General features: G+C 43.0%; 1 protein-coding gene across 2 annotated transcripts in view; it reads left to right on the top strand.

Moving 5' to 3' along the window:
- Positions 1 to 19,181, top strand: part of SASH1 (SAM and SH3 domain containing 1) — a 377,873-nt gene that overhangs the window by 18,556 nt on the left and 340,136 nt on the right. Inside the window, exon 1 of one of the 2 annotated variants that reach the window (XM_040429260.1) lies at positions 8,520 to 8,600. The exons of the other annotated variant lie outside the window; for it this stretch is intronic. Coding sequence (XP_040285194.1) covers positions 8,556 to 8,600 — 45 coding nt within the window. The 5' untranslated portion in view covers positions 8,520 to 8,555. Of the gene's footprint in view, positions 1 to 8,519; positions 8,601 to 19,181 lie in introns of those variants that run through there. 2 annotated transcript variants of the gene reach the window in all.

The following is a 19,181-nucleotide window of genomic DNA, read 5'->3' on the forward strand; positions in this document are numbered from 1 at the left end:
GAGATTTACACTGCAGACATGGCCGGCAGGGGGAGAGCAGCAATGCCTCCCCTGTCAATCAAGAGAAGGGCGTGAAAAGAAGTGGGCAAATGGAGCGTCTAGGAGCCTCTAAATAAGTGTTCCAAAAATGATGTCTTAACGGGGCTAGATGCCTGCCAGTGTTTAGACACACACACAGTATAAGAAGCAGTGGCTTGTTTGCACAAAATTATTCAATTATTAACAGTAGAAAAAAGGCAAGTTTTTTGGGGGGGAAAATAGGTACAATTAGGATGTCCCCTGGGTTCATTAAAATATACACTGCTGTTGATGGTATTAAAATGTGCTTATAACATGTGTTTAAACTGTAGAAGCTTTGCAACATATTTTGGGACAAAAAAGGCTGGCTCCTGTGTATTAAAAAGTTCTGTCTCTTTAAAAGCTTATGTCTTGTGCAGTGCAGCACAAGTTCTGAACAGCTCCAGCACTGGCTACAGATAGATAGTACATGATGATAAAAACCTGACTTTCTACCTAGTAATTCAATTTAATCCAAACTAAATATATCTTCTTCAAAATCCCTACTATGTCCCTGCAAGATCCTAAAATGTCTGGCTTGTGTGTCTAAGGCCTATTGCACACGACCATATGGCTTTTTCAGTATTTTGCGGTGGGCAAAAAGCGGATCCGCAAAAAATACGCATTCCGTTTTTTGAGGAATGGAACAGCTGGCCCCTGATAGAATAGTACTATCCTTGTCCATTATGCAGACAATAATAGGACATGTTCTATCTTTGAACGGAAAGGAAAAATGTAAATACGGAAACGGAATGCATACGGAGTACATTTTTTTTGCGGACCCATTGAAATGAATAGTTCTATATACGGACCGTATACGGAACGCAAAAAAATGGAATGTAAAAGTAAACGTTCGTGTGCAAGAGGCCTAAGGCTACTTTCACACTAGCGTTCAGAGAGGATCCGTCTGGTGTCTGCACAGACGGATCCTCTCCTATAATGCAGACGTTTGGATCCATTCAGAACGGATCCGTCTGCATTATAGTTTAGAAAAAATTCTAAGTCTGAAAGTTGTTCAGACGGATCCGTCCAGACTTTACATTGAAAGTCAATGGGGGACGGATCCGTTTGAAAATTGAGTCATATTGTGTCAACTTCAAACGGATCCGTCCCCATTGACTTACATTGTAAGTCTGGACGGATCCGTTTGCCTCGGCACGGCCAGGCGGACACCCGAACGCTGCAAGCAGCGTTCGGGTGTCCGCCAGCGGAGCGGAGGCTGAACGCTGCCAGACTGAGGCATTCTGAGCGGATCCGCATCCACTCAGAATGCATTGGTAGCTGGACGGATACATTCACGCAACAGTGAAAAAAATGCCCTCATGACCAGTCTACATCTATGTGTGCATCCAGTTTCTGGCTGCTTGTTTTAATGCCAGTTTTTTGCCTTTTTCATAGCCATTAAAAACAGCCAGGAAAAATTGATGAATATCATTGGGATTTTTTTTTTTAACATTCCAACCCTGCACCTGCAGTGCCCTCAGTTTATATTGTACACCCCCACAGTGCCTCCAGTATAAATACTAGCCACCATATTGCCTCCAGTATCTATAATAACCCCACCTGTAGTGCCCCTAGTGTCTATAATGCTCCCTACAGTGGCCCCATAAATATAGGGCCCCCCATAGTGCCCCATGTATATAAAATATCCTGCAATAGTGCCCTCTAGTATAAATATTAACGCCAATAATGTCCTCCAGTATAAATATTGCCTCCAATACTGCCCTTCATTCTCACTCATCTACTTGAACGTGAGGGAACTCTCACTCTTGTCATATGTAATGTCACAACGCTAGGAGCATTAGATCTTGCTCCCTCTAGTGCCGAGCGAGTGTTCCCTCACGTTGAAGTGGATGAGGGTTTTGTGTTTTTTATGTTAACTCCTGAAATGCACTTTTATCTGTTTTAACGCCCGTTAGATAAGTGCACTTCTGCCTAAATGGCCTATTTTTCTACATCTGCTATTCGCTGTGAATAGCCCCGTAGACTCCTATTGGTTTTCAAAATGCCCATGTGATGGCCATTTCATGGCCATTTTTCCCATTTGTGCGAATAAAGTCTAACTCATGTGTCTGTCAGAAAGATGCTAGAGACGTCCTATCATATCAGTGGCAGACTCACAATGGCATCTCTGCTTTAGAGCTAGCATAGAGTATGATAGACCAGCTAATATCCTCTCTAGGATATTATTGGCTGTCAAGCTGCTTGCAAAGCATCGTGGGCAAGCCAACCAGCCAGGGCCCCATTTGTGGTCATGTTGGCTGTCAAGCTGCTTGCAAAGCATCGTGGGCAAGCCCACCAGCCAGGGCTCCATTTGTGGTCATGTTGGCTGTCAAGCTGCTTGCAAAGCATCGTGGGCAAGCCCACCAGCCAGGGCCCCATTTGTGGTCATGTGATTCTCCATGTTCCTTGTCCTGTTTCCCACACTAGTGCACTGAATTTCAAATGTAAAACGGCACGTGCTATTTTGCGAGAGTCATTGAAAGAGAAATACCAAAATTTCAGGTTCATTTGGAAGAGCGTTTGTGAAATTCGTGATGAATCCGATTTGTTTAGAATTGATCGGCTCATCTCTAATGACAATATAGAATTGCCTATTTTTTGTCAAAGGTTTAAAAAAATAAATTGTAAATGTTGTTTGAATAATGCCCCCCACAGAAAGTTGTTCAGACGGATCCGTCCAGACTTTACATTGAAAGTCAATGGGGGACGGATCCGTTTGAAAATTGAGCCATATTGTGTCAACTTCAAACGGATCCGTCCCCATTGACTTACATTGTAAGTCTGGACGGATCCGTTTGCCTCGGCACGGCCAGGCGGACACCCGAACGCTGCAAGCAGCGTTCGGGTGTCCGCCTGCGGAGCGGAGGCTGAACGCTGCCAGACTGAGGCATTCTGAGCGGATCCGCATCCACTCAGAATGCATTGGTAGCTGGACGGATACATTCACGCAACAGTGAAAAAAATGCCCTCATGACCAGTCTACATCTATGTGTGCATCCAGTTTCTGGCTGCTTGTTTTAATGCCAGTTTTTTGCCTTTTTCATAACCATTAAAAACAGCCAGGAAAAATTGATGAATATCATTGGGATTTTTTTTTTTAACATTCCAACCCTGCACCTGCAGTGCCCTCAGTTTATATTGTACACCCCCACAGTGCCTCCAGTATAAATACTAGCCACCATATTGCCTCCAGTATCTATAATAACCCCACCTGTAGTGCCCCTAGTGTCTATAATGCTCCCTACAGTGGCCCCATAAATATAGGGCCCCCCATAGTGCCCCATGTATATAAAATATCCTGCAATAGTGCCCTCTAGTATAAATATTAACGCCAATAATGTCCTCCAGTATAAATATTGCCTCCAATACTGCCCTTCATTCTCACTCATCTACTTGAACGTGAGGGAACTCTCACTCTTGTCATATGTAATGTCACAACGCTAGGAGCATTAGATCTTGCTCCCTCTAGTGCCGAGCGAGTGTTCCCTCACGTTGAAGTGGATGAGGGTTTTGTGTTTTTTTATGTTAACTCCTGAAATGCACTTTTATCTGTTTTAACGCCCGTTAGATAAGTGCACTTCTGCCTAAATGGCCTATTTTTCTACATCTGCTATTCGCTGTGAATAGCCCCGTAGACTCCTATTGGTTTTCAAAATGCCCATGTGATGGCCATTTCATGGCCATTTTTCCCATTTGTGCGAATAAAGTCTAACTCATGTGTCTGTCAGAAAGATGCTAGACACGTCCTATCATATCAGTGGCAGACTCACAATGGCATCTCTGCTTTAGACTAGCATAGAGTATGATAGACCAGCTAATATCCTCTCTAGGATATTATTGGCTGTCAAGCTGCTTGCAAAGCATCGTGGGCAAGCCCACCAGCCAGGGCCTCATTTGTGGTCATGTTGGCTGTCAAGCTGCTTGCAAAGCATCGTGGGCAAGCCCACCAGCCAGGGCCTCATTTGTGGTCATGTTGGCTGTCAAGCTGCTTGCAAAGCATCGTGGGCAAGCCCACCAGCCAGGGCTCCATTTGTGGTCATGTTGGCTGTCAAGCTGCTTGCAAAGCATCGTGGGCAAGCCCACCAGCCAGGGCCCCATTTGTGGTCATGTGATTCTCCATGTTCCTTGTCCTGTTTCCCACACTAGTGCACTGAATTTCAAATGTAAAACGGCACGTGCTATTTTGCGAGAGTCATTGAAAGAGAATCACCAAAATTTCAGGTTCATTTGGAAGAGCGTTTGTGAAATTCGTGATGAATCCGATTTGTTTAGAATTGATCGGCTCATCTCCAATGACAATATAGAATTGCCTATTTTTTGTCAAAGGTTTAAAAAAATAAATTGTAAATGTTGTTTGAATCATGCCCCCCACAGAAAAAGTTTACGATTTTAGATTTTATCTTTTCCTGTTCCTGCCGTATAATGCTCAGCCCTCTGTACTAGTGATGGACGAACATCTGCCGGGACGGTTCGCGAACGAGATCAAATGTTCGCGAACCGCAAGTTCGCGGCGGGTCCTATTCATTTTAATGGCAGGCGAACCTGAAAAACCTTCAGCTCATATTTGCAGCCAAGAAATAATTACTAGAAGTGCACAAATAGTCCCACAACATGGACAATGACATACAAGATGTATTATTCGAATTTGCGATCTCCATTCATAATTTTTTTCAATGCGAAATATCGGCAATATAATTTTCACGTACGCGCATGCGCAAATGCACTATACAGTACCCAAATGCACTTTAAAGAAAGTATATTGGTATATAACACCCCGCTTCAATCTGTTTTTTGGGGGGACGACTGGTATATCACACCAGTAGAAATTATTTGTTCCAATAACGCTTGTCCCTCTATATACCTGCAGTATCGCAGCAGAACCGCACACAACTGCCGCACAATACAAATGCACTATAATATACTTTCTAACATGGAAAGTATATTATAACATTGTACACGGAAGGCAATCCATTAGAATATACATAAAGATAAAACGCAACCTTTAATAATTTTACTATGAGGGTCCATTCACACATCCGTAAGTGTTTTGTGGATCCGTAAAACACGGACACCGGCAATGTGCATTCTGCAATTTGTTGACCGCACATCGCCAGCACTATAATAGAAAATGCCTAATCTTGTCTGCAATTGCGGTCAAGAATAGGTCATGTTCTATTTTTTTGCGGAAACGGAAGCACAGATGCGGAATTGCGGATCCGCAAATGCGGATGCGGACAGCACATTCCGGCCCCATTGAAAATGAATGGGTCTGCACCCGTTCCACAAAATTGCGGAACGGATGCGGACCCATTTTGCGGACTTGTGAATGGAAAAGATATCCCTCAAAATGAAAATAAATTAAATTATTAAAGTTAAGCAAAAAGCATAGATGTGGTAGGCAATAACATGTGCTCGGCGGCACTAAATGAGGTGCTCGGCGGCACCAAATCAGAAACCATATGTCCTACCACAATCCGGGGGGTTCCAGTGCACATCGATGAATCCAGGAGGGAAAGCAAAAAACATCTATCCCTGGGCTAGATGATGATGTGGTATTGAAGGACAGGGTGGGCAAAGAACTGTCCCTGATATTGCCCTACAGGGGGGGTGCTATTCTGGCCCTGATAGCCTAACCACAGAGCACCCGCCCTGATAAGAGCGACCCCGTCCGGAACCTTACCCTATATAAAAATGGCCCTAGTAAGCCCCTAGCCCAGGGCTGGCCAACCTGCGGCTCTCCAGCTGTTGTAAAACTACAATTCCCACCATGCCTTGCTGTAGGCTGATAGTTGTAGGCTGTCTGGGCATGCTGGGAGTTGTAGTTTTGCAACAGCTGGAGAGCCGCAGGTTGGCCAGCCTTGCCCTAGCCCCTAGACTTCCAGGTGATCACTATATAGATCTATGTGTTTTTGACTCATTATAAAAGTATGTTGCACCCCTCTGTGTATCAAACCTATCGATAGCACACCTATACTAGTCCTTAAAATGACTTTTGTGGCCCTATTAGCTAGTGTTTGGTGTCCCTAACAGCCTGTCCCTGCTCCACACAGCAACCTCTTCTACACTGGCAAAACACTGAATGTAAAATGGCGGCCAGATCGGGTTTATTTATAAGGTAGGGGGTATGTCCATGTGCTGAAATGTCTCAATTGGCTGTCCTGTACCACCTGATAGATGTGTCATGGGTCAAAGTTCTTCATAATGTAAAAGAGCATGGAAGCGCGAATTTCTCCATATGTTCGCATGTTCGGCGAATCGCGAACACGCAAAGTTCACCGCGAAACGACCACCGGGCGAACCGCAAGGCCATCTCTTTTTTTTTTTTTTTAAACTTTCTTTATTATTATTATTTCAATATCACCATGTAAACAGACCACTGGTTTCTTTACATCCTGTATGTAATACTTCCTGTTCCTATAACCAATGTGGGGATTCACTCTGGTAGGCAGGTTAGCGGATGCAGTATAGAGGCAACCACAACGTTTTCAACTTAAACAGTTCAGTTTTTTCACACAGAAGGCAAAAACAAAATGACAGTTCGCAGTCTTGGTGTTCGTTCACACCATGGAAAGTCCACAGAATGAAACATTCACCTTGTGAGCAGTTTTTCATCAGCGGTCCCCAGCAGGCTTTAGGGGCCTGCTTTCCAGGATTCGGATCTCATCCCTTTAGCATGGAACACAGCTTCAGATTCCAAAACACAGAGACTCCACAGCTTCACTGTGAGATGGCGGATAATCCACCCCACCTGACAGTGCTGACTGCTTTTATAAGCCTCCCAAGACCCGGCCTGGAACGTGGGGATTAGCCACCCACCCAGCACTTTGGCTAGTCCCAGTAAGAGCCATCTCGGATCAGCTTTACAGCCATACTAACCAGCTGAAGTGTCAGACTGCAATAATGACATTTCAGGGGAAAAAAAAAAGTCTCTTACCTCACCGAGGCCAGGAACCTCGGTGACACATACCGCCCATCAATGACGACCCCTTGTTCCTTCCTACACCAACCAAACCCATGATGCACCTCTACTTTCTCTGCCACATTTCCAGCACCGCCCCTAGCTATACCCAGCTATTTTATAGCTCCTCCCACCCAGCTATTCACATAGACACTCCCTTATCACTGCCCCTGTTGCTGCTTTGACATGTCCATGGAATAACATCACAGGAAATAAGAAAGAGCTGCATAGACATGGTCCTGTGACCACAGCCAAAAATAGAAGATAGGAGCAATAAAGGTAAAAGAAATACATATAAAAATTATAGATACCTTCATACATAATTATTTTAAAGGATGTTGATGTAAACCGGAAAACCTTTTTCTCAGTCAGGCTACTTTCACATCAGCATTTTGGTATTTCAGTTTTGAGGTCCGGCAGAGGATCTCAAAACCGGGTCAAAACGGTTGACTTTAGTGACAATGGATTCTGAATGGGGTATGGTCCGTTATGGATGCAGCAGTATGCATTCCGTTCTGGCAGCATTCTGTTTTGTGACTGGACACAAAACCACTTCAAGCTGCGGATTTGTGTCCGATCATCGAAACGGAACAAACCGCTTCCGTCACTAAAAACAATGTAAGTCAATGGTGTGTGGTCCGTTTTTTCAGATCCTAAAGAAAAACGTATCTGTCACCCTTTGACCTTACATTGTTTTAAGTGACTGATCCGGTTTGTTCCATTTTGATTTAACACAACCACATCCTAACGGAACGGATGCATCCTGATGTGTTAAATCAAATGGAACTGTTTGGTCCAGTTTTTAAATCCTCTGCTGGATCTCAAAACCACAAACCAAAGCACTGATGTGAAAGTAGCCTAAGGGTACTTTCACACTTGCGTTGTTAGATTCCGGCAGGCAGTTCCGTCGCCGGAACTGCCTGCCGGATCCGGCAATCTGTATGCAAACGGATACCATTTGTAGACGGATCCCAATGCGGATCCGTCTCACAAATGCATTGCAATACCGGATCTGTCTCTCCGGTTGTCATTCGGAAAAACGGATCCGGTATTTATCTTTTTCAAATTTTTAAATGTCCGGCATTCCGGCAAGTGTTCCGGAATTTTGGACGGAGAAAATACTGCAGCATGCTGAGATATTTTCTCCTTTCAAAAACCGTACAGTGACTTAACTGGAGACATCCTGATGCATACTGAATGGATTGCTCTCCATTCAGAATTAATTTGGATAAAACTGAACATAGCTATAAAACTCATGATGAACACAATACTCTTTGTCCCACAGACCAATACCAGAAAGAAGTGGTGGGAAACCGCTACTGAACATCCCACTGTAATTTAAGTCTCTGTACTCTTCTCAATGAAAGGTGGCTTGTGTATGGGACTGGTCTAACAGGTTTGAACCCTGAAATTAAATCCCACTGTATTCAAAGTCTCAATATTTCTGAATACTGAGTTAGTAGTATATTGTCAATGGAGTGCTGAAGGTGAACATGTGCTCTCCAGATATTAAGAGAAGAAAGTCGCTGGGCCGCTGATGAGTGATGACCAGGACCGTGCTGAACAACCCATCATGAGTGAGGTTAGTACTGTGTTTGCATGTAAAGTAAAGCACTCTATTAGAATGTATGTGAACAAGCAACTTTTAATGATTCTGAACATTACAAACCTACTGAGCAAAACTTTACAGGAATTTCGGTTTACCTAGAAAACATCTTAACTTTGTATTTAGCGTACCTGCTTTCTTGGTCTTGCGTTGTATGGTGTTTTGTACTATGAACACTTCTTGGTGAACTAACAAATCTTATAATATGATATGAATAGATATTTTTAAGGGAATGATTTATCATTAAATCAACCACATGGTATTACAAAGCCAACCACATAAAGGTCACTCTGACTTTGCAGACAGTAAGCACTTTTAATGACTGGCAATGCTTACTAAAAAGGACAATAATTGTCTGAATGATCATTCATTACACGGATCATTCAAGATGACTGGCTAGTGTAATGTGCAGTGATCAAAAAACTATTTGCATCTGCACGTTTGAGCTCGTTCCCATCAGCATTGTGTTCCGTCAGAGGAACAAAAACGGAAAAAATGACTGTCCAATTTGTTCGAATGTATTATTTTGAGCATCAGTTTATGTCAGTTTGCATCTGTTTTGTCAGGCTCTGTTATTTTTGACAGGAGAAAAAGTGCTATATGTAAATAATGGAAACACAATGAAAAGGAGCCTTCTGTTTTTTGGGGGTATTTGTGAAAAATTAAATTAAATTCTGTATGTGCTAATGCAGTCTTTCCTGAGAGAATTTATTAAATTCTGAATACTGATAAATTATCTATGTGCAGAATAGACAGTGTTATGTTTTATATTGCCATATACTGTACATCCTTGAACAGTTATGGCTAACCTCCGGCTCTCAAGCTGTTTAGAAACTACGATTCCCAGCATGCTCCATTCATTTCTATGGAGTTCTGAGAAAAGCCAAGCAAGTGTGCATCTTGGGAGTCATAGTTTTACCACAGCTGGAGTGCCGTAGGTTAGCCATCACAGTCCTAGAATATCAACCTGTGATATGTGTACTCCAGCCATGTCACATCTCGTCTCTAGGTGGTAATTGTACTGTATCCACTGGACATTAATGGCTAAGGCTAGTTTAATGCTAGCTCTAAAATCACTAGCAATGGTTTTTGTCCGGCCAAATTCCGGGACTAATGCCGGAAACGGGCCAGGTTTCATTATAATCAATGGGCTCCAGTGGGGAACAGTAGTATCCACCTATGCTGAATACAATGAAATCTGGCAGGCTGGTCCTTTGCCAGAACAGCCTGTGCAGTACCCCAGATAAGGTATCTGCAATTGTTAGGTAATGTTCTGCAATTAATGTTATGTGAGTCACTGCTATGTAATATGACTCACTCAGCATGTTCCAGCATGAGTCAGGCATGGCCAAAGTTAACTATCTTGGCCCAGCCTTCTCTGGAGCTTCAGGTGGAGGCTGGTCCCTCCCACTAGCTCCAGAAGATTCTGGAGAGCGGGCCTGGAGAGCAGACTGCAGACGTTCCTTTCCCCCAGGCATTCAGCTTAACCCCTTAGGGACGCATGACGTACCGGTACGGCATGTTTCCCGAGTCCTTAAGGACCCATGACGTACCGGTACGTCATGGCTTTAAAATGCGATTGCGGCGCCGTGGGGGTTAATCAGAACGGGATGCCCGCTGATATCATTCAGCGAGCATCCTGTCACAACGCCGGGGTGACCCCCTCATATCGGTGATCGCCGCAAACCGCAGGTCAATTCAGATCTGCGGTTTGCAGCGCTTTCTGCAGTTTCTGATCCCCGCGGTCCCTGACCGCGCGGATCAGAAACTTAAAAATGCCCAAAATATAGATTTTTCACCCCCCCTGCACCCCTGAATGATTTTTTTTGCTGGCGGGTGGTGCAGGGGGTGGGGTTGCAGGCAGTGCGGGAGGCAGATGGTGCAACAGGCGGGATCGCCCGCCTCCTCTTAAATATTCATTGGTGTCCAGTGGGAATACCAGAGTGTCAGCACATTGGTGACACTATGGTATAAACGGCTGACATCTGTGCTGTGATGTCAGCCGTTTAACCCTTTCCATACCGCGGTCCGTACGGACCACTGTATGGAAAAGGTTAACAGTCAGGGAGCTCCCTCTCTCTCCCATCGGGGGGCTGCTGTGCCTTTGCAGCACCCAGACAGGATGGGGTCACAGAGGGAGGGAGCCCCCCTCCTTACCTTCCCTGTCTGCTCAGTTGTGGCAGACGGGGAAGGTTCCCATGGCAACAGGACGCCTGCTAAAGGCATAGATCTGTTCAGACAATGTGTAAGTAAAATACAGTACAATACACTATATAGTGTACTGTACTGTATTATACAGACATCAGACCCACTGGATCTTTAAGAACCAAGTGGGTCTTGGTCAAAAAAATCACTGAATAAAAAAAATTAAAAAAAATACACTACACATATTAGGTATTGCCGCGTCCGTAACGACCTGATCTATAAAACGGTCATGTTACTTTCCACGCATGGTGAACGCTATAAACATAAAAAAAAATTAAAACTATGAGAAAATTGAAATTTTGCCAACCTTACTTCCCAAAAAAGGTAATAAAAGTGATCAAAAAAGTCGCATGTACGCCAAAATAGTACCAATCAAACCGTCATCTCATCCCGCACAAATCATACCCTACCCAAGATAATCTCCCAAAAACAGAAAAAACTAGGGCTCTTAGACTATGGAAACACTAAAACATGATTTAAAAAAAAAAAAATGAAATCATTGTATAAAACTTACATAAATAAAAATAAAGTATACATATTAGGTATCGCCGCGTCCGTATCGACCGGCTCTATAAAAATATCACATGACCTAACCCCTCAGGTGACCACCGTAAAAAAATCTAAATAGAAACGGTGTAAAAAAAGCAATTTTTTGTCATCTTACGTCACAAAAAGTGTGATAGCAAGCGATCAAAAAGTCATATGCACCCCAAAATAGTGCCAATCAAACCGTCATCTCATGCCACAAAAATGAGACCCTACCCAAGATAATCGCCCAAAAACTGGCACTCAGACTATGGAGACACTAAAACATGATTTTTTTGGTTTCAAAAATGAAATCATTGTGTAAAACTTACATAAATAAAAATGTTTTATACATATTAGGTATCGCCGCGTCCGTGACAACCTGCTCTATAAAAATACCACATGATCTAACCTGTCAGATGAATGTTGTAAATAACAAAATAAAAACGGTGTCAAAAAAGCTATTTCTTGTTATCTTGCCTCACAAAAAGTGTAATATAGAGCAACCAAAAATCATATGTACCCTAAACTAGTACCCACAAAACTGCCACCCTATCCCGTAGTTTCTACTCTAGGGGTGCATCAGGGGGGCTTCAAATGGGACATGGTGTCAAAAAAAAACAGTCCAGCAAAATCTGCCTTCCAAAAACCGCATGCATTCCTTTCCTTCTGTGCCCTGCCGCGTGCCCGTACAGCAGTTTACGACCACATATTGGGTGTTTCTGCAAACTACAGAATCGGGGCAATAAATATAGCATTTTGTTTGGCTGTTAACCCTTGCTTTGTTACTGGAAAAAATGGATTAAAATGGAAAATTTTCCAAAAAATCTAAATTCAGAAATTTTATCACCATTTGCCATTAACTCTTGTGGAACACCTAAAGGGTTAACGACGTTTGTAAAATCTGTTTTGAATACCTTGAGAGGTGTAGTTCATTTTTGGGTGGTTTCTATTATGTAAGCCTCACAAAGTGACGTCAGACCTGAACTGGTCCCTAAAAAGTGGGTTTTTGAAAATTTTAAAGATTGAAAGATTTGCTTCTAAACTTCTAAGCCTTGTATCATCCCCCAAATATAAAATATCATTCCCAAATTGATCCAAACATGAAGTAGACATATGGGGAATGTAAAGTAATAACTATTATTGTAGGAATTACTATGTATTATAGAACAAACTCACAGAGTGAACATAACCCCGTTCAAGGGAATATAGTAGAATATGGTCAGTTATAAACAACTTCACAGAATTACCATTGATTCTAAGACATAACTTTTAATAAATCATTGTTAAAAAAGCCATTGGACCCTTTAGATACAAAAATAAATGATAAATGTAAAAATAAAAATATAGTAATATAGAATTTGCTGCAAGGGGAGGGGAGGGGTATGTTTTTGACCCCCTGCTAGCACAGAGCACCCAAAAAAAACAGTTTGGTGCTATATGGATGGAGCCATAGGCTGGTGACATGTGTGGATGACAAATAATATATTAATATAGCAGGGGGTCAAAAACATACCCCTCCCCTTGCAGCAAATTCTATATTACTAATAACCCAATGGGCCTATTGTATAAACAAACTGATATATCTAGTGGGGCAATATTTAGCGGCCCTGTGCTGTCAGATATATTGGTTAACTAATTCCACTGGGCTATTAGAGAGATTATTTGTCATTCACACGTCATCAGCTTTTGACCTCATCCGTATAGCACCAAACTGTGTTGAAACGCAATTTTGTTTGGGTGCTCTGTGCTAGCAGGGGGTCACATGATCGGAGATAAACATGAGTGACCGGCATGTTCAACCTTCAGCATACATAGCTGAGCTTGGTATCCAGGGACGCCACTGGGAGTCATGTGATCGCAAGAAACACATGACATGACCTTATATGGCAGTGTGATCATGTGACCGCCAGGGAGTCATGTGTCGGACCTACATCATACCCGGAAGTAGGGTTTAAATAGCGCAGATGGTAAGCACAGGTTGCTGCCTCTTTTCTATCCTGACCGCGGGCACGCCGGGACAACACATGTCCACATCTGGAGACCGATCCATCCTCCTCCTTACCAGGGGACACACACTGGATTGAACCACATGGGATGCTGCTGCATACACCCGTTGGTGATGCAAGTACAGCTGGCAATACCAGCTTGTTCTCCTATCATAGAGATCAACATATCTTAATGGTTTAAATGTAGGGGATATCTATTATAAGCTTCGATACATTTGTACATGATCTGTATTGACAACATAGGATAAGGTCACCATTTTGGTTACACACTTTTACTCCAAACTTTTGGTCCATAATGGATACATATGAAGTATATTAATCGTATTACTGCGCACCCTGGTGCACTAGAGTGTCATTTACATAGTGCTACTAACAGTGGTCTGTACTAACAATCATCTTATAGTCATTTGTTGTTGATGATTCGACTATTAACTAGTCCGCACCTGGTCTCTATAGCTATATAGCTTGAAATTAAATGTCTATTAGTGGTTTTAGACATCAGTAACCACTTCATGAGGAGAGATTAATCATCGAAGTCTCTCTAAACTCCGGTGAAATTTTTGTGGTGTTGGACACTCTGTTATGTCTATCAATGTTTTTGTCCCCTGAGGAGCCTGAAACCAACAAGGCGAAACGCGTTGGGTCAGGGTGGTCAGGAGTGTCTATGTGACACATGACTTATATATGTACTAATTCACTTTGATCTATTTTCTTGCACTATATGTTTATGGGTGGTCCTCTGCCACCTCACGGGGGGAGCTATTTATGCATGTTGTTTGTTATTTTTTTGATACTTATAGTAGCCTAGGTCTCACTATAGGGACAGCATTATCGTGCTGTATCCAACACCCATATCAGGGCCTTCTAGGGATCAATAGGAGGTACGAGACACGGGATCGCCCCTATCGGGGCGGCTATTCCGTTTGCAGGCAGGGCAACAATAATAGGGCTAGCATCAGGGTTACTGCCCCAATAGCCTATTCAATAAATATCTGGCTGCCTTTCCTGCAAACATAGGCTAGTGGAACACCTTTCCACATTTAGGTTTCTTTTTTATTTTGGCATTTATCATTTACTTTTGTATCTAAAGGGTCCAATGGCTTTTTTAACAATGATTTATTAAAAGTTATGTCTTAGAATTAATGGTAATTCTGTGAAGTTATGTATTATAGAAGTAGAGAAATTGAAACTTGGAAATTTGCAATTTTTTACAAATGTTTGGTAAATTTGGTATTTTGTTTATAAATAAAAATGATATTTTTTTTACTTTATTTTACCAGTGTCATGAAGTACAATATGTGACGTAAAAACAGTCTCAGAATGGCCTGGATAAGTCATAGCGTTTTAAAGTTATCAGCACTTAAAGTGACACTGGTCATATTTGCAAAAAATGGCCAAGTCCTTAAGGTGAAATAGGGCTGAGTCCTTAAGGGGTTAAAAGCTTCCAGAGGCTAGCAGCTCCCTATGTGTCCTCTGCCACTTCTACAGATACATATATATATATAGATCCAAAAATGATTTTGGAGAATTTTAAGGCTACAGTGTGTGAGTCAGCAAGGTAACTAATGTAAAGTATTACAGTCTTTGCTGCTGCAACGGGGAGAAGTTAAGACACCCAATGCACCCCAGATTTGTGTATTCAAAGACAACAATGTGTTAGCCAGCAAGGTGATCAGCGTACAACAATCTCAGATGTGGCTGCAGTAGAGTTCAAAAACCCTGCACACTTCAGGTATTCTAGGAACAGCACATCACTGTGCGAATTGTGGACATTGTGACAGATTGCAATTGTTGGACAGAAATCTCAGTACTAGAGACTGTAGCAAGAGTGACAGTAATATTAGGGCCTTTTGATGTTTGCTGTAACAATGTGGGTTACTACAACAGTACACAACCTCAATAGTTTTCTATAGGAGTAAAATATCACTACTAACCTGCAACAATTACAAGAAGTTCAATCATGCAACTTTTTCTACCTATAAGGAAACATTTAGGTGGTGTCGCAGTGAAATAATGGGTTACCATGAATGGACTCCTAGCCTAATAGGGGAAGCACGTTTTATAGCCATAGCCCTGTGGGCACTATTACTTAATTTATTTCTTGTTCCTTGCATAGGAATATTGAGAAATATATCAGATAGCTTAGAGCACTTCCTTAAAACACAGGTAATGAAATTAATAGAAAAATTTAATAAGACAAGTGACTTATGCACTGGATATGCACTTTCATTTAATGTACTCTTGTGAGCAAATAAGGGAACATGTTGGCATGATTATGTTAAACAAGAAAAAAATGGTCCTAGTTGCTAATGCTAGCATGCTTTTGAGCGCTTTACAGTATATAATTATAGTGTAGCATGTGTCATATCACAAAAGTGATGGCTGTTGAACCAGGCACCCGTCTTGTTGTAGATGTAAAAAAAATGTAGGAGGCTTGATAAATATGGTCGTCAACGTGAACTCCATTTTTTTTTAAGTATGCAAGAAAACCTTACAGAAAAATTCATTGTTTTGAGATATGTTATCGTATTATAATTCATATAATCATTGTGCAATACGTTATGATGAAGAATAGATAATTGGTTTAGTATAAGTTTTAATAATTATTGTAAGGGATCGCTCTCACAGGGGGTCGGCAAGGACAGACTTCTCATCAAACAAGGGGTTTCCAAGCCCAAACAGTACTTTATTGTATCACTTTAAGCGGTACAAATGATCTTTCCAGTTATAACGTCACTGGGTGAGGTTCCAGCACCAGCACCAGAACGCATAAATACAAAATAAACACCTGCCCGTCTGGGCTCTAACTAACAAATAGGTCTCTATATCACCTCTAAGTCTCTGTTCACACCAGGGGATAGGTTCGGCCTGCCTCACCCTCGCGGTCTGCCAGTTGCCAAGCATTTAATCACACAGATCTGTTCTCTGGGGCATATCTCTCCCCAGACTTCCCCACACACTGAGGATTGCCGCTCACTTTTCAAAGAGAACCATGGGCCTGGGCCACCTGTGAAAACCTGGAGTGGCCCGTGGGGAATAAGCACCCACCCAGCTCTATGCTTATTCCCAATAGAGTCAGGCCCAGATTAGCTGATACCAGCTATGCTAAGTAACAACAGCATCCACTATCTATCCTAGTGGACACGCTAGCTACTGGCTTTTACTCCACCAAGGCCGGGCACCTTGGTGACACGTCTCAGGTGAAACACAGCAAACCATGATATGCATCTTCACTAATACGTTTCCTGCACCATTCTAGGAGACACATATCTTCGATGCTCGATGTTCCCCTGAGAAATTATAATTCTGCAAGGAGAGAAACCACCAGGACCTATGCTGTATGGAAAAGTTACATTTTTTTAACGACATGACCCACGTGGCCACCTTCTCATTTCTCTCTTTGTTCCTCCACAGTCCAGCAGAGCACGAGTTGTCACCAATGTAAACCTTTTCCCCCCACAACCAGTATTTTATGGATTCCACCACCCACTTAATGGCTAAACATTCTTGTTCCATGATGGTGTACCTTTTCTCTACAGGAGTTAGTCTTCTGCTCAGGTATCTCACTGGCTGCTCCTTACCATTTACTATCTGATACAACACTGCTCTCAGTCCCTTATCTGACACACCTGCCTGGACCCAAAATTCTTTCTTATAATCTGGGGTCCAGAGCACTGGCTTATAATTGCAACCTGGTTTATTCTCTGTAATATTATGCGCCTTACCAACATTATTCCTAGACAATTCCAAATCAAGTACCTTTTTATCAGCCAGGGGAGCGTTTTCTTCCCCTGCTAACACGTGCAAAGGAAAAATGTCATCACCATCATGCATTTCATTGGAACGATTGTTTTTAATGGGCACTTAACTTACACCACTATTTAAAAAGGAAGACACAGTTTCTGCAGGAGTTTCTCCACTGAAGTGTTTTTTCTCCTGCATAACTTCCAAAATAATGGGATGTCAAGGCCCAATATTACATCATACGTGAGCCTCTTGTCCACCCCGACTCCAGAGGTCACAGTTCCAGCCTGAATCACCAATTTGACACAGGCTACGGGGTAAACCTTGGTATCTCCGTGAACACACCGCACATAGTCCCCCACTACTAATCTCTCATGAACCAAAGTTACCAGACTACCATAGTCCAACAGGGCATTGACTAAACAGTCATTTACCACCACAGGGCGTATCTTAGGCTCAGTTTCTGGCACAAAAAGATTCCGCAAACAGCGACTGTCGCTGACTAGTATTACACTCCATGTGCTCCGAGGTAATAGGGCAATAAGCAGCAACATGACCCCATTCCTGGCACCTCCAGCACTGGGGTACCCCTTGTTTCCTGTGTGGGGAGACCTTTATAGGACCAGACTGCCCCTGGGTTTCACGATCATTCTTTTGCCCACGCCCAACCTCACCAGCCGGAACTCTCTTACCCACAGATGTCACGGATCGGGCACTCTTTGGAGGTGCTGGGACTGTAGGAACATCAGGGAGGTACTCCTCAGTCGTTAGGAACCTTTCCTCAGGTTGACCAGCTGGTCAGCAGACTTGGGATCTCCATGTACAACCCAGCATTGCAGCTTCGCAGGGAGGGCCCTGAAGTAATGGTCCACCACCACCTTCTCCGCGATCTCAGCCGGTGTAGATGTCTCTGGCTCCAGCCATTTTCTCACGAAAAGGGTCAGATCAAACATCTGGGACCTGGACGGCTTTTCCAGACTGTGATTCCAGTCGTGGACCCTCTGGGCACATACCACTGGGATGCCCCCAAGGCGAGCAAGGATCTCCAACTTTAACTTGCTATAGTCCCGGACATCCTGATTCCTGAGGTCATAGGAGGATTTTTGCGGTTCCCCTGTTAAAAATGGTGCAATCATATCTGCCCACTCTACAGCTGAGAGTCTCTCTCTTTCTGCCACTCTCTCAAACACGGTAAGGTAGGCCTCAATGTCATCATCAGGTGTTATCTTTTGCAAGGCCCGCTGCACAACCCTCCTCATATTATCAGTGCCTGGGGGGCTTACCTCCACTTGCATGGGTTAAGCCACAACAGTCTATCTAAGTGCAGCAATCTGCTCCATCAACAAACGATTAGTTTTCTGCTGCTGTGTCATGGCCTGTTGTTGCTGCACATTAGCCTGTTGTTGGACACATAAGGCTTCTTCGTGTCTCTTTTTATCCTCAGCATGCAACCTCTGCTGTTGCTCCATGGCCTGTTCATGCCTTAGGTTAGCCTGCACCAGCTGCTTCACCATTTCCTCAATGGCACTTGATGCACTTTGCACGGTAGTTGCAGCTTTTACCCAGGACATAAGAATTACAAACGAAAGGGGAAAAAAATAGCTCTCAATAGGTCAGTCTCTTTACTTGGGCTTTGGGCCCTTTAAAGCACCGCAAGAGTTCCTTGTAACAAGCACCAGTGTCCAGATTAGAAGCTGCAGCATCACCAAACAAACTGGCTTCTGGCCCTTTAAACCTTTTTCAAATACAAACTTCAGCAGCACATGCTCTTTTGTCATGCCGTTGCCCGTAGCAACTTACGGGTTGTCCGCATCTTCCACCATATGTAAGGGATCTCTCTCTCACAGGGGGTTGGCAATGACAGACTTCTCATCAAAAAAAGAGGTTTCCAAGCCCAAGCAGTGCTTTAATGTGTTACTTTAAGCCGTGTAGATGACATTTTCAGATATCACATCACTGGGTGAGGTTCCAGCTTCAGAAAGCATAAATACAAAATAGACACCTGCCCGTCTAGGCTCTAACTAACAAATGAGTCTCTATTTCACCTCTAAGTCCCTGTTCAAACCAGGGGATA

The sequence above is a fragment of the Bufo bufo genome, chromosome 4, assembly GCF_905171765.1.
Source record: "Bufo bufo chromosome 4, aBufBuf1.1, whole genome shotgun sequence".
In the NCBI taxonomy this organism is placed as follows: Eukaryota; Metazoa; Chordata; class Amphibia; order Anura; family Bufonidae; genus Bufo; species Bufo bufo.